This window comes from Helicoverpa armigera, chromosome 3, assembly GCF_030705265.1.
Source record: "Helicoverpa armigera isolate CAAS_96S chromosome 3, ASM3070526v1, whole genome shotgun sequence".
NCBI classification, from domain to species: Eukaryota; Metazoa; Arthropoda; class Insecta; order Lepidoptera; family Noctuidae; genus Helicoverpa; species Helicoverpa armigera.
Genome location: NC_087122.1, coordinates 6,217,422 through 6,234,140, shown reverse-complemented (window position 1 = coordinate 6,234,140; position 16,719 = coordinate 6,217,422). Strand labels below are relative to the sequence as shown.

Genomic DNA, 16,719 nt, shown 5'->3' with positions numbered 1-16,719 from the left:
CTATTTCTTTCTTGTATTAATAACATTACACAACACCATTGATTTACGTGCTTGTTTCACTTAGATATACGTGTGCCATTTTCTTTCCAATAAGAAAACATCATTTAAAATTGTATCGTCTAACATTGTACCACTTTATCGGCCATAACAATACAATTTCGTCGTTTAAGGTAAATAAAAATAACGTGTTTTTGACATTCATAACGTTATTGTAGGCGAGCGTGTAGGGGCGCACCTGGGCCGCCAACAATGGGCCCATACAATACCCCGCGAAGTAAACTGAATAACTTTATTTAAGAACACAATAAACCACTTTTTACTAGAAAAGGTCTGAATTGTGTAATGCTATCGTGGGTCGGATAGGTGAAGAAAAGAAAACAAAAAAACCTTACGCAATTTTTTCGTGTATTTTTGAATAAGTTCTAAGCAACAAGATTACCTATGTTCTGAACACTGAATATTTGTTAAGTGTGCCCTATATTTGTGTCTTTAATTCCACGGTACGTTGCGTTTGAGCATCCGATTACCTACATCTTTATTGGGATTCTATAAAACTCGATCAACAACTCGCATTTCACTTCGATTCGTAATGTCATTTCATACTTTAGGGGAGGTAGGGGAGCGATGGGCACTTTTTCACATTTATTGCATAAAAAATCAGATTTTACAGATAATCAACTTTTATTGCCATTTCTTATGTTTGGCTAGATAAAATCAAAGAGCTATCCTAAAAATTACAATCAGTTTCAACATTACGAGATATTTAAACGGTTTAAATAAAACCGTCGACACGTCAAAATTTTGTTTAGTCTGACATGCTTTAGTTGGTACTTACGTAGTGTTTAAAGTTACTTTTTGCTTTTTATAGGGTTTATCGTTTATAACATTTTGTCATAATAATTGCGTACTTTTTTGGGTCGGGGGTTTTTTTTAATTTATAATTTTATTTTATTTCATGGTTTTTTAAAGGAGCTCCTTAATGTTTCCTTCTTTTTATGATGGGTTCGCTAATGCGATCTCAGCCAAAGGAAGCTGTTTAACAATCCTCATGACAAACTGGCTCTGGGAGAATTGCACAGATTGAGAAACAATAAAGATGGACCTTTGTTGATCCAGGGTTATATATCATTCTAGGGTTTCATCCGCCACATCCCATTTCCAGAATTAGGTTCTCGTCAATTAGAAACATGAAGAAAACTAGTCAAGACAAATTAAACGAGCCCAAACTCGATGGGTTTACTAAAAGGCAGTTCAGGGTTACCTATCTTCGTGTCCTAACAGCAGACCAGCTCAGTGGTTCCAGAAGACATTAGTATTTCAAATTTTAGATCCCACATATGCTTGCAAGTAAACTGAGCGTGTAACATTCCTATCACACCTAACAAACGAGCTGATGACCTTGATATACAACACCCCGTCGTTTTTGCGTCGGGGGTTAAAAAGAATGGTTTGCGACGGGAAATTCCTAAAGATTTAATATAACGAGCAATACAAGAGGTATCAAAAGGTTAAAAAATAAAATTAACAGCTGATAAATATGGAGTCCCTAGATCAAGTTGGCAACGGTACCTGAAACAAGATTCTATAAAGGATTTTAGCGCAGATTTATAACCTCACAAATTTTCACTGAAGAAGAAGAACAAAATTTACAAATTATACATTACATGGTATGTCCAAGCCTCCCTACCATAGGGAGCATTGGACACTTTTGACTTAGTTTATAAAAAAATCGGTAAAAACTTAAGTAAAACGGTTTTATCTTATGTGCACTGAAAACTAGAAAATAAAAATAGTTACTTACCTGTCAACCTACGTAGGTGGTCCCGGTCATATTAGACTAAAATAAAACGTGGGGCCCATAAACTATTGCTGTAGTACCTCTTCTAGAGGTATAATAGGTGTGGATTGCATCGACTTACTATAATCGTAACTGGAGATTTTGACAATCAATCATTAATAATAGAAAATACACATACCTTTCATTAGTTTTCTCTTTATAACGATCCGAAACCGCAACAAAATATTTAAGTACTTTTACGAGTGTTTGTTCTTGACAACTCACAGAAATGACAGATAGTCTATGGATGAACACCGTTACCAGTCGGTAACGTAAACTACCCAATAAAAACTATGATCAAATCAGAATAAAGGACCCCCTTTAATCTGATTTGATCATGTCTCAACTGCCCATCTCTCCCCTACCTCCCCTATAGATAGACAGATTTTGGCAGATCTGTCAAAATCTCGACTTTAATTTAGTTCAACTTGTCAACACGCTCGATAGTGAAGCGCTAGTGTAGTTTGACAATGTCAATCACGAAACTTTAAGGTAGAATTCCGTGGGTCGCGATTGTCGCAGCCGCGCGCGACAAAAGTCAACCTATGAAAATGTATGGCACCGCTGTCGAGGGCCGCGACAGTCGCGCGCGGACGACGAATTTCGTGAGCCGCTGGCGGCCGTACGCTTCTCAACATGGTCTAGCGCTTAATAACATCTATAGAATTTTAGTAAAACCAGAATTAAATTGTTGACAATGCCGCGAGCAGCTTACGAAATTCGTCGGCCGCGCGCGACTGTCACGGGCCTCGGCAACGGTGCCATACATTTTCATAGGTTGACTATTGTCGCGTCCACGGAATTCTACCTTTAGATCGAAGTCGAAGTGAGAGTGATGTCGAAGTGAGTTATGATATTTTATAGAATCGACATGCTTGAAGGTAAACTTCATTGAATACACGAATAAAGAATTTTTTTTTTAGATAAATTAAATATGTAGGTATCTATTTCTTCTCAGTTTCTTTGAATGTTTAAGCTTAATATATATTGCAGTCCAGCCTTTTATTTTTGAGTTCTACAGTTCTAAAGTAGTTGGAAAGAATCGGCACCACTTCGCCGTTAGAGGGTTGAAGAGGAAAACAAAAGGCAATCGAGCACTTCACCACCTTTTGAAAATACATCGGTCGAAGGTCATATAGTAGAAGTTTGTTTTTTAGCGACCTAAGATTGTTTGTTGTAATTTTCACAAACTGATTTTAATATGCTAAGGTTTTTATTTTAAAACATCAATGTCACTTTGTAACATTTTCTAATATATAGTATTTTATCTTTTCAAGACACTACTCGCATGAAAATATTCGCATTATTTTTTCAGTGTTACATGACCCGTTTGTCAAGCGTCCGTGAGAAACAGCTACTATTTCATGTTCTAAATACTTAAGTAAACATTAATTCACAAAATAGAATTTCGAGCATTGGCGAGGAATTGAGGTTACACAAGAAGCTGTTAGAGGTTAAAATTCCTTTGAATGAAATTGAAACTAGAATTCGCAGATCGGTTCCAGCGTTCAGTATTGAGGTTAGTTCTGGACCGCAAAGTCTCTGAAGTATATATGGAACTTACAGTCACAGTATCGTTTCATTGCTTTCAGGAAACGATATGTATTTTCGTATGCAAAGGTCAAAGCGTGGCTTTGCCTAATACTGGGAAAATCAAATGTATGGACAGAATTTTCACACTGTCATGGAATTTGTGCCGGGCCTGCGGGATGGACTATTCTTGCTAGAGCAAATACGGACAAATGTATCTTCAATGTTACTAATATATTAAATGCTGTCTACTTCCACAAGAACATATGAATGACTAATAACATAGGTTAGCACGAACGCACTAATGTAATCGTAATGTGTACGTGAGTTATTTTTGAATGGAAAATATTCGTTTCGCACGTATTTTTTATTTAAATTGATGGTTTTATTCATATGTACAGAATGCATAAATTATTGAATCTAGGTATATGTTTCAAAGTACTGATTTGGTATAGTTTAAGATAGAGTGTTCTTGTTTCCAAACAGCTCACATTAACACTACAATGGCATTAGTAAGTTCTCGCCAGTCCTTTGGATCGCGGTATTATTTAACGTAAATTCTATATCAGTCCATGGTCTCTGCGCATAAATCGGATTACAGCATATTATATTAACTGGTCTCAGACAAAGGGTCGTGACATCTTATAGCTCAGGCTCGTTCGTCCACTTCATTAAGACATGAATTATGAATGGGGGGCATTAGCATCCGTCTAGAGAGTACGTAACTATGACCAGCATTGTTATGCAGATTGTTACCGGACGGCACCGACCCTCCAATATGAGATGTTTGCAAACAAATATACATCGATAATAACCGCTTGTTGCTAATTGTTCTTGGAAATGCAAATTGTTGTAGTCGTTGTGACTTAAAGTTCTACTCTTATTGTCAAGTGAGGATTTGATAACAATGTTCTTCTTAAGGTCAATGATATAAGGCTTTTCACACTGTAGTAAGGTTGATATTAGATTATTGATTTGGTAATGAAAAGGTAAAGTATGATGAATGTAAAAACAGTAACAGTAGATAAAAAAACTTTAAGAGATACATATGTGTGGGTACACATGGATGAAACATTACCCTCACTGAGAACTAAACGCATGTAATCTTAGCTAGCTAGTCGAGATACTTTTAAAGGTTCCTTTTTTAACCCCCGACGCAAAAACGACGGGGTGTTATAAGTTTGACGTGTCTGTGTGTGTGTGTGTGTGTGTGTGTGTGTGTGTGTGTGTGTGTGTGTGTGTGTATGTGGCATCGTAGCTCCCAAACGGATGATCCGATTGTAATGCGGTTTTTTTTGTTTAAAAGGTATGTCAGTCGGGAGTGTTCTTAGCTATGTTTGGTGGAAATCGGTTCAGGTCTTCAAGGTCATCAGCTCGTTTGCTAGATGTGATAGGAATGTTACACGCTCAGTTTACTTGCAAGTATATGTGGGATCTGAAATTTGAAACACTAATGTCTTTTGGAACCACTGAGCTGGTCTTCTGTTAGGGCACCAAGGTAGGAGACGTAACCCTGAACTGCCTTTTAGTAAACCCATCGAGTTTGGGCTCGTTGAATTTGTCTTGACGAGTTCTGTCCATGTTTCTGACTGACAAGAACCTGTTGCTGGAAATGGGATGTGGCGGATGAAACCCTGAAATGCCGGAATGAAACGGATAAACCGATTTATATTTTTGCTGAAAATCTAGAATGTCCAAAGGTTAATCTTTATTGTTTCTCAGTGCAATTCTCCCAGAGCCAGTTTGTCATGAGGATTGTTAAACAGCTTCCTTTGGCCGAGATCGCATTTAGCGACCCCATCTTAAGATAAAATAAATTAAATGAAAGAAGGAAAAATTAAGGAGCTCCTTTAAAAAGCATGAAATAAAATTAAATTATAAATTTAAAAAAACCCCCGACCCAAAAAGTATGCAATAATTATGACAAAGGTTAAAACGCTAAACCCTATAAAAGCAAAAAACTTTTAACACTACGTAAACTAAATTTTGACGTGTCGGGGGACCGCTTTTTAACTTCATAAATACTTACATAAATCAAATGATACCTACCTAATTACAACAATCGTTAAAAAAAAAACACGTATCTGAAGTAATGAATTAGAGCGGTCCCCCGACACGACAAAATTTAGTTTACGTAGTGTTAAAAGTTTTTTTTTGCTTTTTATAGGGTTTAGCGTTTTTAACCTTTTGTCATAATTATTGCATACTTTTTTTGGGTCGGGGGTTTTTTTAAATTTATAATTTTTTCATTTAAAGAACCGTCTAATATTCAACTTTACCTTCAACCACAGAGACAACTTTGCTCAAAAACCGAGAAAGCTGTTTTAAAATGAAGTCCAAACTCCGGCAAAGTCAGCAGTCGGGAACAAACTCGCCGCAGTTCGAATAAACACTACGTACACCTTTATGTAGATAGTTCAGTGAGTTTACACCACGATTTAATGTCAAAACGACCACATTAACATTTCGTATGCAGTGAAAGTCCCCTCTGTAACCTATATATTCCATTGAATGCGAAACTAGGTAACTTTTCGCAATAGTGAAAAGCTACGGAGTTGGAACAAAGAGCTAGAAAAGTTCCGCCTCAAAAACGTGCAGTTTGCTTTAATTTTAACTTTGCAGATGATAGCAGCACAACAGACAGAATAATATAGTGATGTGGTTTTCTAATTTCGCTTAAGTTTTACCCATCGGTGCAACTCTTTCAATACTTTTCATAGAAAAGAAAACGAAACACTAAGTTACATTCAAATTCTATTCCACATATTGGATCACGGCAATGTTTTACCAGGGGAATACAACCCGACCTGACAATACAACCTTTGTACCTCACGTATTATTTGCTCACCTAAAACTACCACATCCCACGAGAAAACATAAGAACGTCACAAAAAGTGTACTCCCATAGATTCCATATATTATGGGTATACTTATGTAGGTGTCCTAGCACTTAAGATGCAAACAGTGACGTACAAATCTTGATACACAAGGGACAGACAGAAATGTACTGAGCCGATATTGTGTTACCTCGCTATACCGAACAAAGATCTCCGAATATCAGCCAACGGCCTAAACTTTGACTTTGACAGACTGGACAAAGACTTCAAAGGGAGCCTCTGTGAGGGTGTGCCATTAATAAAATGCTTTGGTGACTTTTATGTGGCGTTGTGCCTCTTCCAGTACTATTGATGTGTATTAGATAGGTTTGGGTACAAATACGTTGTTTCTTTGACTTGTTTTTTGAGAGGAAATGGTGTGTGTATGAGAGATTAGAAATGTACCTATTCAATGTCGTAGTGATGTTTGAAAACATCTAAAAGCTCTTTAAGTTGAACAAATTAATCGTTATTATTGTTGTCCGAAACTGCATATAAATGTCTGTCGATTTTTCAATTTATTTAGAAGGGTGAAACAAACTCTCATGAAAATAGCGCTCAAACATTACATTACTATAGAAATATAAAGTTAACATCCACAGAACATTTCAACCCACTTCTAGTTTACCATATTTATTCAAGGAAAACTCAGCACATTTCATTGTTTGCGTATTACGTGACTACAGGACCACTGTTCCTAGTAGGCAAGTTTCTATTTTCCACACATATACGGTACCTAAGGTTGTCGCAATGAAAATAACAAAGCCTTAGGTAATTTCGCTAATGCAAGTGGTTACACCCTATCTACATCGCACTTACAGCGGCTTCGCTCAAAGGTACCTATTAAGAGGGTCGACACACGGGATATTGTCAGACCTTCTCCGGTATATTTTGACTAAGTGTTAATATTAAGGTGCCGTACGATAGTTTGAGTGTACGAATGGTCTAAGAAATTGGGAACGGTGCGAGTATTGTGTTATAGTAATCACCTTACCTCACTGTCACGGTAATGGTTCCTGGAACTCTCGGCTACGTACTTACCTACAGGTTTGTGAACGCTGGGTAAAGAGAAACAGTCACACAAGTTTTACTTCGTTTATATTTGTTTCGCAGGCAATATCATACATTTACATAAGGCCAATAAATAAAGAAACACTGGCTCCACGATTATACACACAATCTGAATCTTTCGCCAGTTTGTAAAAAGAAAAATGAAACACAACACATCCGCATAAAATATGACTACGAAACTTCCACTTAGTATTATAGATACAGTTTACAAATTATTTTTTTCATAAATTCAACAATATTAAAAACGTTAACAATTTACAAAATTTTCTCTATATTTTATAGCATTTCAGATTTACATACATTTTCTCATAATACAGCTATAAAATTTTATAGATAACAAATTATATGAATGAGCAAATAAAGTTCTAACGTTTATAACCGCTTAGCTACGTTATATTATGTACATATACATTAACAGTTTATTATTTAGATATACAATTATTATGACACTGAGTAGTTTCACGCGCACGCGACGCAACACAATCGAGTTTCGTACTTTAGTAGAAAATATTATACAACAGCAATATAAGTATTTTAGAGTAACATAATTATTAAAAAATGTTCATGAATATGGATGTAATACACTCAATACTTTAAAGTTCCAACAGTATTTATTAACTCAATAATATTATTTCCATACATTATTAAGCATTTACAATGTTAATACAAGCTGACATCTGATGAAATGCTAATGACTATTACATACGTAGTTACACTTATTTACTGTTCGTTCACCGTTCTATAAAACGTACCATACGCAGTACCATAGTCTTTAATCTAAACGATAAACACTGTCTTACGTCCAATTAGTAAGACACAGACACTTCTAATTGCCGAACAATGCTGAGCCATGCACAATTTTAAGACAAACCAACACAAAAGAATTAGTTTAATTACGTTACACGCGAATACGTGACGAATTACGCTGGGAATTATACAGGGTGTTTGGCGCATGGACCGACACAATTTTTTGGGGGATTCGTGAGGCCATGTACTAGTTTTCACTCATAGACCCAATGTCCTATATGTCACTGTATTCGAGATACGATTTTTTTTGTTTGTTTTTAAAAATTACCGGAACTATCACCTTTAAAACGCTATAACTTTTCAGTCTGTTGTCGAATTTACACCAAATCACTTTCATTGCGTTCTCTGATGTATTATTATTCCAAATAAAACATAAATTCATAGCACTAGATGGAAAAAATACTTGTTGAGCTTCCAAAGTCTTAAAATGAAAAACGTATGAAAAATGTCAAATTCAAAATTAATTATAAAAAAGTAAAAGCTTTTATGAACTTCATTTAATAAAAAAATGCCTACTTAATACCCTTTCCAACGATATGCCACATGGGTGTGAAATCATTAATAATGTCGTCACAAACCTAAAGGTACACATTAACCAGTGCCAGGGTAATGAAAACACAAAAATGTTTTAAAATGTTTTAATTAAATTTAAGTTATAAATTATGTTCAAAATGACTGCCTCTGTTGCGAATGCATGCACGGCATCTTTTTCTAATTTCTACAGTCGTCGTCCTCAGTCGCATTTCTGCTTTCATAATTTCAAAGGCGCAATTTATTCTTTCGATTAAAATTTCTCTTGTGGGTACTTCAGTCGCATACACAATTTCTTTTGCACGGCCCCAGACATAAAAATCCAAGGGCGTCAGGTCTGGTGAACGTGCAGGCCAAGGAATTGGGCCGCCTCTTCCGATCCATGAATTTGGAAAACAGTTGTCCAAATGTTCTCGCACGTCTCGCTGGTAATGTGCTGGACAGCCATCATTTTGGAAAATAATTGGTTCTCCATCTAATACTGGTAATACCAATTCAGGTAAATCTTCGAGTAAAAATTCAAATAATTTTCTCCGGTCAGGCGCTCTGGTAAGAAATGTGGACCGATCAGGTGTCTTCAATAACCCCCCAAACGTTTACACTAAACTTAGTTTGAAAGGAACTTTGTCTTTTCTTGCGGGGATTTTGTCTTTTGCGCCCAATGGTGAAGGTTGTGGAGATTCACAATTCCCTCGTGATTAAAATTGGATTCATCAGTCCACAAAATTCTTTTAAAAATTTGTATCATCTACGTCCGTATGCATCATAAATCGGCAAAAATCGAGCCGTCTCCTGTGATCATCATCTATGAGACCTAGAACAATCCATTAAAGACTGGTAAAAATTCACTTTTTGAATGGCAAAAACTAACATAAATTTAAAAGATAAAATTAGAAAAATAAAAGTTACTAGGTATTTATTTGAAAAACGAACCAGTAAAGCTACAAGGATATTTGTAAACGTTTAAAATAAGTGTATGGTTAAAACCATTTTAAAATACAAGTTTTTTGGGTGCAAAATTTCAGCACAATAAGGTCGAAGATAACTGGTTCAAAATTTAGTTTTACGATTTCGCCTGATAAAATAAATAAAGTACTTAACGTACCTTGAACAGAAGTGTAGTGATACGCATGCTTTCCATTTTCCCGAAGAACTGACCAAACTTTCCAAACCGACAAGTGAAGTCTTTCAGCTACAACTCGAATACTTGTCGTTGGATCCTCATCAAAAGCTTGCAAAATGCTTTCATCAATTACAACATTATGTTGCCTCACATTAACGCGAGGCTCTTGGAAATTTATGTTTCCAGTCTCCCTCAGACGTCGATAGGTTGTAGCAAACGTCTCGTGGTGTGGTATACGCCGGTTAGGATAACGCTGCTGGTAAATTCTACGCGCTTCACGAGCGTTACAATTAGCGCTGCCATATGCCAACAACATGTCAGCATACTCTTCGTTGCTGAAGTTAGGCATTGTAACAAGCACGGTGAATACACCAACAGTTTAACAGAAAAGTTCAACAAACAAAACTTAACAAAAACAAACTTTAACAAAAAACAACGAAATAGGAAAACGTGAAATACACGGACACTTCCGATAGCAGAGATAGTCAAATCTCGACTAAACAAGGATCACATAACAAACTCCAACCCAATGATAGACAAAGACAAGAGATATTTTTCATGCGTAAGAAAGAGACAGGCAGTTTACCTGCCAATTACCTGCTTACCATTGTTCTATCAAACGGGTTCGTTGTTAGAGACGTTAGAGTGCGTGTTCGTTCCTGCTCTGATTTTGACGACATTATTAATGATTTCACACCCATGTGGCATATCGTTGGAAAGGGTATTAAGTAGGCAATTTTTTATTAAACGAAGTTCATAAAAGCTTTTACTTTTTTATAATTAATTTTGAATTTGACATTTTTCATACGTTTTTTCATTTTTAAGAGTTTGGAAGCTCAACAAGTATTTTTTTTCCATCTAGTGCTATGAATTTATGTTTTATTTGGAATAATAATACATCAGAGAACGCAATGAAAGTGATTTGGTGTAAATTCGACAACAGACTGAAAAGTTATAGCGTTTTAAAGGTGATAGTTCCGGTAATTTTTAAAAACAAACAAAAAAAATCGTATCTCGAATACAGTGACATATAGGACATTGGGTCTATGAGTGAAAACTAGTACATGGCCTCACGAATCCCCCAAAAATTTTTGTCGGTCCATGCGCCAAACACCCTGTATAGAAACAAATCCTTTTGAAGGAGAAAATTGAATATGAAAACTAAATATTTATTTAGATTTTAATGGACATCATCGATGATAAGTAGTCAGGAGACAATTTACACCAGAAAAAGTAAAAAAATATTATATCGGTCATAATAAAATGAATTTCTGCATTTGCAGTACTTATCCGGTCAGTACTTTCACTTTACACGCCATAAAAACTCCTATTATAATCTGAAAACGAGTAACTTTCGAGGATTTTTTCGTCTTAACTTTGCACATGGCTATAAGTAAAAGTTTAGCATGTAGCGAGGACTAAGGTCGTTATTAAAAAGGTTGCGCTCACGGAGAGCGCGGACGCGGCGGCGGTGACGTGCCCGCCTCCGCCTAAGAAGCTCGCGTCCTCGTCTCTTGGCCCACCTTCCCGGAGTGGACCCTGAAGACTGGAGCGGACGTCATTTGTTTCTTCGATAGAGTAGTCGCGATCGTCGTCGTCGCGAGACTTGCGATTTGGCAACTCCATTTCTATATTGAGGATGAAAAAGAAAATATTTTTCACATTCTGTCATACAAATGATGTTGATTCAATGATGCATTTATTGCAGGGTAATTGAGAAGTTATGTATCAAAACATGGCAGCATCATGTTTTTCACAAAATATCTCCCTATTTCAACATAAATTTAAATTATATTATGAACCAGCACACAATAGCGCAACTATCTCAGAAACACGATCAGACAGAACAAGCCGCATAGATGGTTTACAATCGGTTCTTGCTATACAAAGTTCCATTGACAAAGACAGCATGGCGCCTCCTTTGTCCAAGATCTTACTTACCGTATAACCTAATGTTGCCTTCGGCGTCGCCTATAGAGTTCTTAGATATGCACTTGTAGCCTCCGAGGTCACTTCTCTGTATGTTTCGGATAACGAGCCGCATCTGCACGCTGTAGGCAGAGCTGTTGATCTCAGTCATCTGGTATTTGTCGTTCGATATTATCATTTCACCTGGAATTTCATATAAGGTTAGTTATGTAGAAAGATATTGTGAAAAGGGATAGTTGAATGTAGGTAGGTATTGTTTGTATTTTTAAATTGACAAGGCGATTGTTTAAATTATGTGGTTATTTTGTTGGTTGTTAATTATCCGATATAAAAGATGACTACCATCAAATTGTCTGTCATTAAAGTAACCATTTTTAATGAACCTATTAAAATTTAATTAAAAACGTTCATCATCAGTAAATTAAAACGTCCTGTTGCACAATTATCAAATATTAATAAAATGTTGTTTACATAATGCCAAAGTCTTTGGTTTCAGTTGATACAGTCATTTGTTTCATCGCCCTTTATTCGATAGGCACAAGCCTTTCCGTCCATTTATATTCGGCCACTTCCGACCATTGTCCGCCGATATCGAATTGAAATATTGTTTCGGCATGTCGTGTGCGGAACAATACACTATATGCTCACATAATGTATCTACTTTGCAGTATGTGCTAGCAGAACGGCATTTGGTTAAAATAATATTCAATTTCATTTCATCCCATGTTGCAATGTCAACAAGCAAATGTTGATTTTGGGGGCAAGTGTTAACATTATTCGTTCGTGTTCAATTTGTCAGTCGGAAAGCTTAATGTGCTTCACAAAACAATAGTAATTACAAGGATAAACTGCCGCTTTGCGATTGTTAATCCATTAATAGCGGTGTATGTCGCGACCGAGCCACGGTTGGAGGGCTCGCTGTTTGCCAATCAAAATGTGGGCCTTGTTATGAATATTGCCTATTTATTTGGCTTGCATTAAGGGTTTAATTCTCTCTCTATTCAGTGTGATATCATTTGGGATCAAATTATTATTACTGTTCGTGTTTATAACTGGAACAGTCTGTATCTTTCCTGTTATATTGTGAACGAAGTTAATAAGAATACCAGGTTGAAGGAAACCGTATTGTTTTGTAGAAATAGTTCCTTTCTATTTTATTTTTTTAATGTTCTGATTTATCAAGAAATCACTTCAAACACTTTTAAGTTGAAACCAAACCCAGTTCAATAATGTCGGTAAATTGTTGAATAAAATATAAAGTCATAGGTACTACAGGATTTGTGCCTAGAAAATCCGTGAATCCAGCGAAAACAATCGGTGTGCGAATCTAAACACAGCCAACGTTTTGAATAATAGATACTATGTGCGCTGGTGTTTTTGATCTGTACTATACGTACTGCATATATGTTTGTGTTTCTTCTATCTATGTATTTGTAATGGATTTAACGCTGCATACTGAAAATATGATTGAACCTGCATGGAGTCCGAACTAGCTGAACGTTCAAACTTTTTAAAGTTTAACGACTTTGTGTGAGTTTAGCTCTTAGTTTTTCTGAAGGAAAATATGGAGACATGCTAATAATAATATACATCGTGATTTAAGAGGTAATTAAACAATTTATTATTGCTCTAACGGTAATTATTATAAGACATTAATTAAATTAATTTACAAAATATTAAAATCGTCAAAATTACCACTACGAGAGAAGTAAAAACGTCTCGTTATTGAAAGAAAACGTTCAAAATGTGTGAGTAGATTCTGGGTACAGCGATTTCGTTGAATATTTGTCGTGAGCTACATTATTACCGTGGCGGGGCCCGCGATGCCTCGTTCGTTCAACATTAAAAATTGCTTGCATTCTTCTTGCTTCGCTTTATTTTGTGGGCGGGTTTTTATTTTTTATTGCCAGCCAGTGACCATGGCTTTCTGGTATGAAATTGAAATTTTGGTTATAGGTATTTTTAATTAATAGGATTCACTTTGCTGTTTATTCTAACTGCGTAATTTGAATTTGGAATATAGATGCTCATTTTTTGCAGTTTAATCGTAGAACGTTAGGCTAAATTGTTATGAACTTGGTACCAACATTTTATGAAGATCCACTAGTGAATGTAACAGCTTTGTCACAATATTAGAAATTTGATATAGTATCTACCTACCTAAAATGACCTACCTAGATTATATTTTCCGAATGTTGTATTCTATAAAGGACAGAGTTTAATTCTAACACTATAATTGAAATGTGAAATTACTTCCTGCCCAGATAATATGTTTCGAAACTATTCAGTAATCTCGAAGTTTAATAATAGGACTATGATCTCAATACAATAGCAACAGTAGGAAGTCATTGTAATTAGGTATAAACTAAGTTGAAGACTTGAAGTCGTGTCTCTGTCCTGTTGACGAGCGGTGTTAAGCTATATTAATTTAGCCAACGACACTAACTACAATTAGTTGTACGCTCTCCACAGAATGATAATTCAAATGCAGGATATAACATAATTTTTTGTTCCTATAGGGATTGGCAAACGAACATCATCGTTATTCAATAATTCGACATCTCTTCTCCAGGCAGTCCCCAGAAAAAAAAAACGTCTGAGTGCAGTTAAATCTGGTCAGATACAAAATATCACCCAAACTAAATTCAAATTCCCTGTTTAATAATAATGATCTATTTATAAACCGAACCATACGCCAGTAAATCTTAATAAATGTTAAATAGACGGCAAGTTCACAGTAATATAATACAGTTTGGCGTCGCGACTTGATGCCATCGTTAATCTCTGTTACACACGAACCCACTCGACGGTTGATCTTACTTCAATTGATGGGAAGCTTCGTTTGAGGGTTGCGTTTATAGCAGTCGTGGATATTTATCCATGTTTATTCTACTTTGAAAAGTATTTTTTAAAATTATATTATTGACAGGTATCTACTAATCGCTCTCGTGTGTATACAGTCTTTAACCTTCATCGTAAAATATTCAAGTTTTTGGCGAAACCCTAGTGAAAATTCGTTGGATAGTTTTTGGGTTTAATAGGGAAGAGACAGAGTGATGCAGCTAGATTATTCTTTTAAATTAATGTAACAGTTTCATTCAATTTATTACACAGTGCGTTAAGTAAAAAAAGTGCAGAATATAATATTATAGGCCTATAAAAATTGGGATGAGAATTTAATGGACTTTTTCGTAATTTTTGTTGCTATAAACAAAATTCCAAAACATAATGAAAACAGTTAAACCTAGCATATGCAACGGAGCTGCACTTTGTCTGTGTACGTCAAATTCTTCAGGGAAATCGTACCCTAACAAATAAGTTGAGAAAAACAATACCAAAGAAATGTTCAGAAAGTATCTTCTTGATTGCATATTATTCCCTCGCGAAGGGTAAAGGTGTCGCTCCAATCACGAAATGGCATTAATTTATTAGGGGGAGTTCATCGCTGTAGTTTCGTTACAAATAAACTTGATGCGCCATTGTGGCTGTTGGCAGTATGTACACGTAGTTGTAAAACATGTACCATATGAGGAAAAAAAAAGTTTCTGAGTTGCCTACTCATTTTGTTAAAGTATATCACACTTTCAAGCTGTAAACTTGCACGTTTCTAGCCTAATGTTATAAATGTGTGTCTTTCTGTCTGACTGTAAATAAGATGAATAATAACAGCAATAGGACATTATGAAATAGGTTTCATGTCACTTAAACTATGTGAGTCCACGAAACTTAATCACAGGCATAAATTAATATCCTTAATTGTCCAAAATTGTTGCGTAATGGCGAACTGAAATTGGGGCTTGAGCACTAGCGAGCTATTACTCCTAAGGCGCTATCATATGTTAGAAGTGAGCACATTACTGTAGTAATGTTGCTTCATGCCAGGCAAATGGTAGCAAAACATCACATGTTATTACTGCTCCCACACTGTTTAACTGCTAAGATTGAGGATAAATCTTTTGTAATATGCAAGTACTACAACAGCATTTGGGAATTGCAAACTAACGTGGATATACATATACGAGACCGCAGGCTAGTTCATAGAATTAAATTTTAAAATATACACGCAAAATAAATACAGTTAAAAGCAAATGGTTCTTGGTATTCCTCTTCGATGTTTCAGGAATTTATGTATCGATAAATTATACGTTAAACCACGAGTTACTAAAATAAATGGACATTTTGTTCCATAACAAATTCAATTCGAGTAATTTGTTAAGATAATTAATGATCTTCGTGTTAATCAATAACCTTAACAATTACCTAATAGCAACACGATTACAATAGCTTCATTAATAACTGCGGTCAAAACCGAAGACATCGAGATCTGTCAAGAGACGTGGCTTTGGTGCTCGACCCGGCTGACCACAAATCTGCGGCCGGCCTGATGCAGCTGACACCTCTACGGTGGCCGGCCGCCACTGACACGCCCTCTTTTGTTTATTGTTGACAACTTCGTTAATTAATTGTCAGTTTACAGAATTCAATTGAAGGCGTATCGAATGGTAATGAATGGATCGGACGATGCCATGTCAAGAACTTAGAGTGAAGATTAATTGTAAATTTGTCGAATAGTTTACGATGTTTTGCGTAGGAATTGCAAATAATAAGTTTTTTTTTTCATTTGTTTCGATGTCGAGTTTATTATTTTACATTACAACAGCGAAAACGAGTTTTTATCCGCTACAGAACAATGTACATCTACAGTCATGACGCAATTTAAACAAGCCTTCATATATAAATTGAAACGAAAATGTTTCGTAAAAAGCGCCATCGGAAAATAACCTGTACATCATGACAATAAAGTAAGCAATTTTATTTAAATAAAACCCGATTGAAATTACAACAAAAAGTTGTCGCAAGGCCTGGCTGCGAATGGCGGACACTCCCATTCCATGTCCGGTGCGGCCGGCACGCCGCTTGTCCCATCTCGTCACGCCCGTGTATTACCTAATTTAATTTGTAGTCCCCGCAATTTATGGGCCGCAGAAGAGCCGTCTACCCCCACTGTTTGTTAC

The 16,719-nt window shown here is 36.0% G+C and overlaps 1 protein-coding gene across 2 annotated transcripts in view; it reads right to left on the bottom strand.

Annotated features, from left to right (window-relative positions):
* Window positions 1–10,899: 10,899 nt before the first annotated feature.
* Window positions 10,900–16,719, bottom strand: part of Dip-beta (Dpr-interacting protein beta) — a 71,481-nt gene continuing 65,661 nt past the window's right edge. For both annotated transcript variants that reach the window (XM_021331700.3, XM_021331699.3), the window contains exons 8-9: window positions 11,717–11,887; window positions 10,900–11,403 (exon numbers count right to left, since the gene is read on the bottom strand). In XM_021331700.3, the coding sequence (XP_021187375.2) occupies window positions 11,177–11,403; window positions 11,717–11,887 (398 nt within the window). In that variant the 3' untranslated portion in view covers window positions 10,900–11,176. The remainder of the gene's footprint in view (window positions 11,404–11,716; window positions 11,888–16,719) is intronic.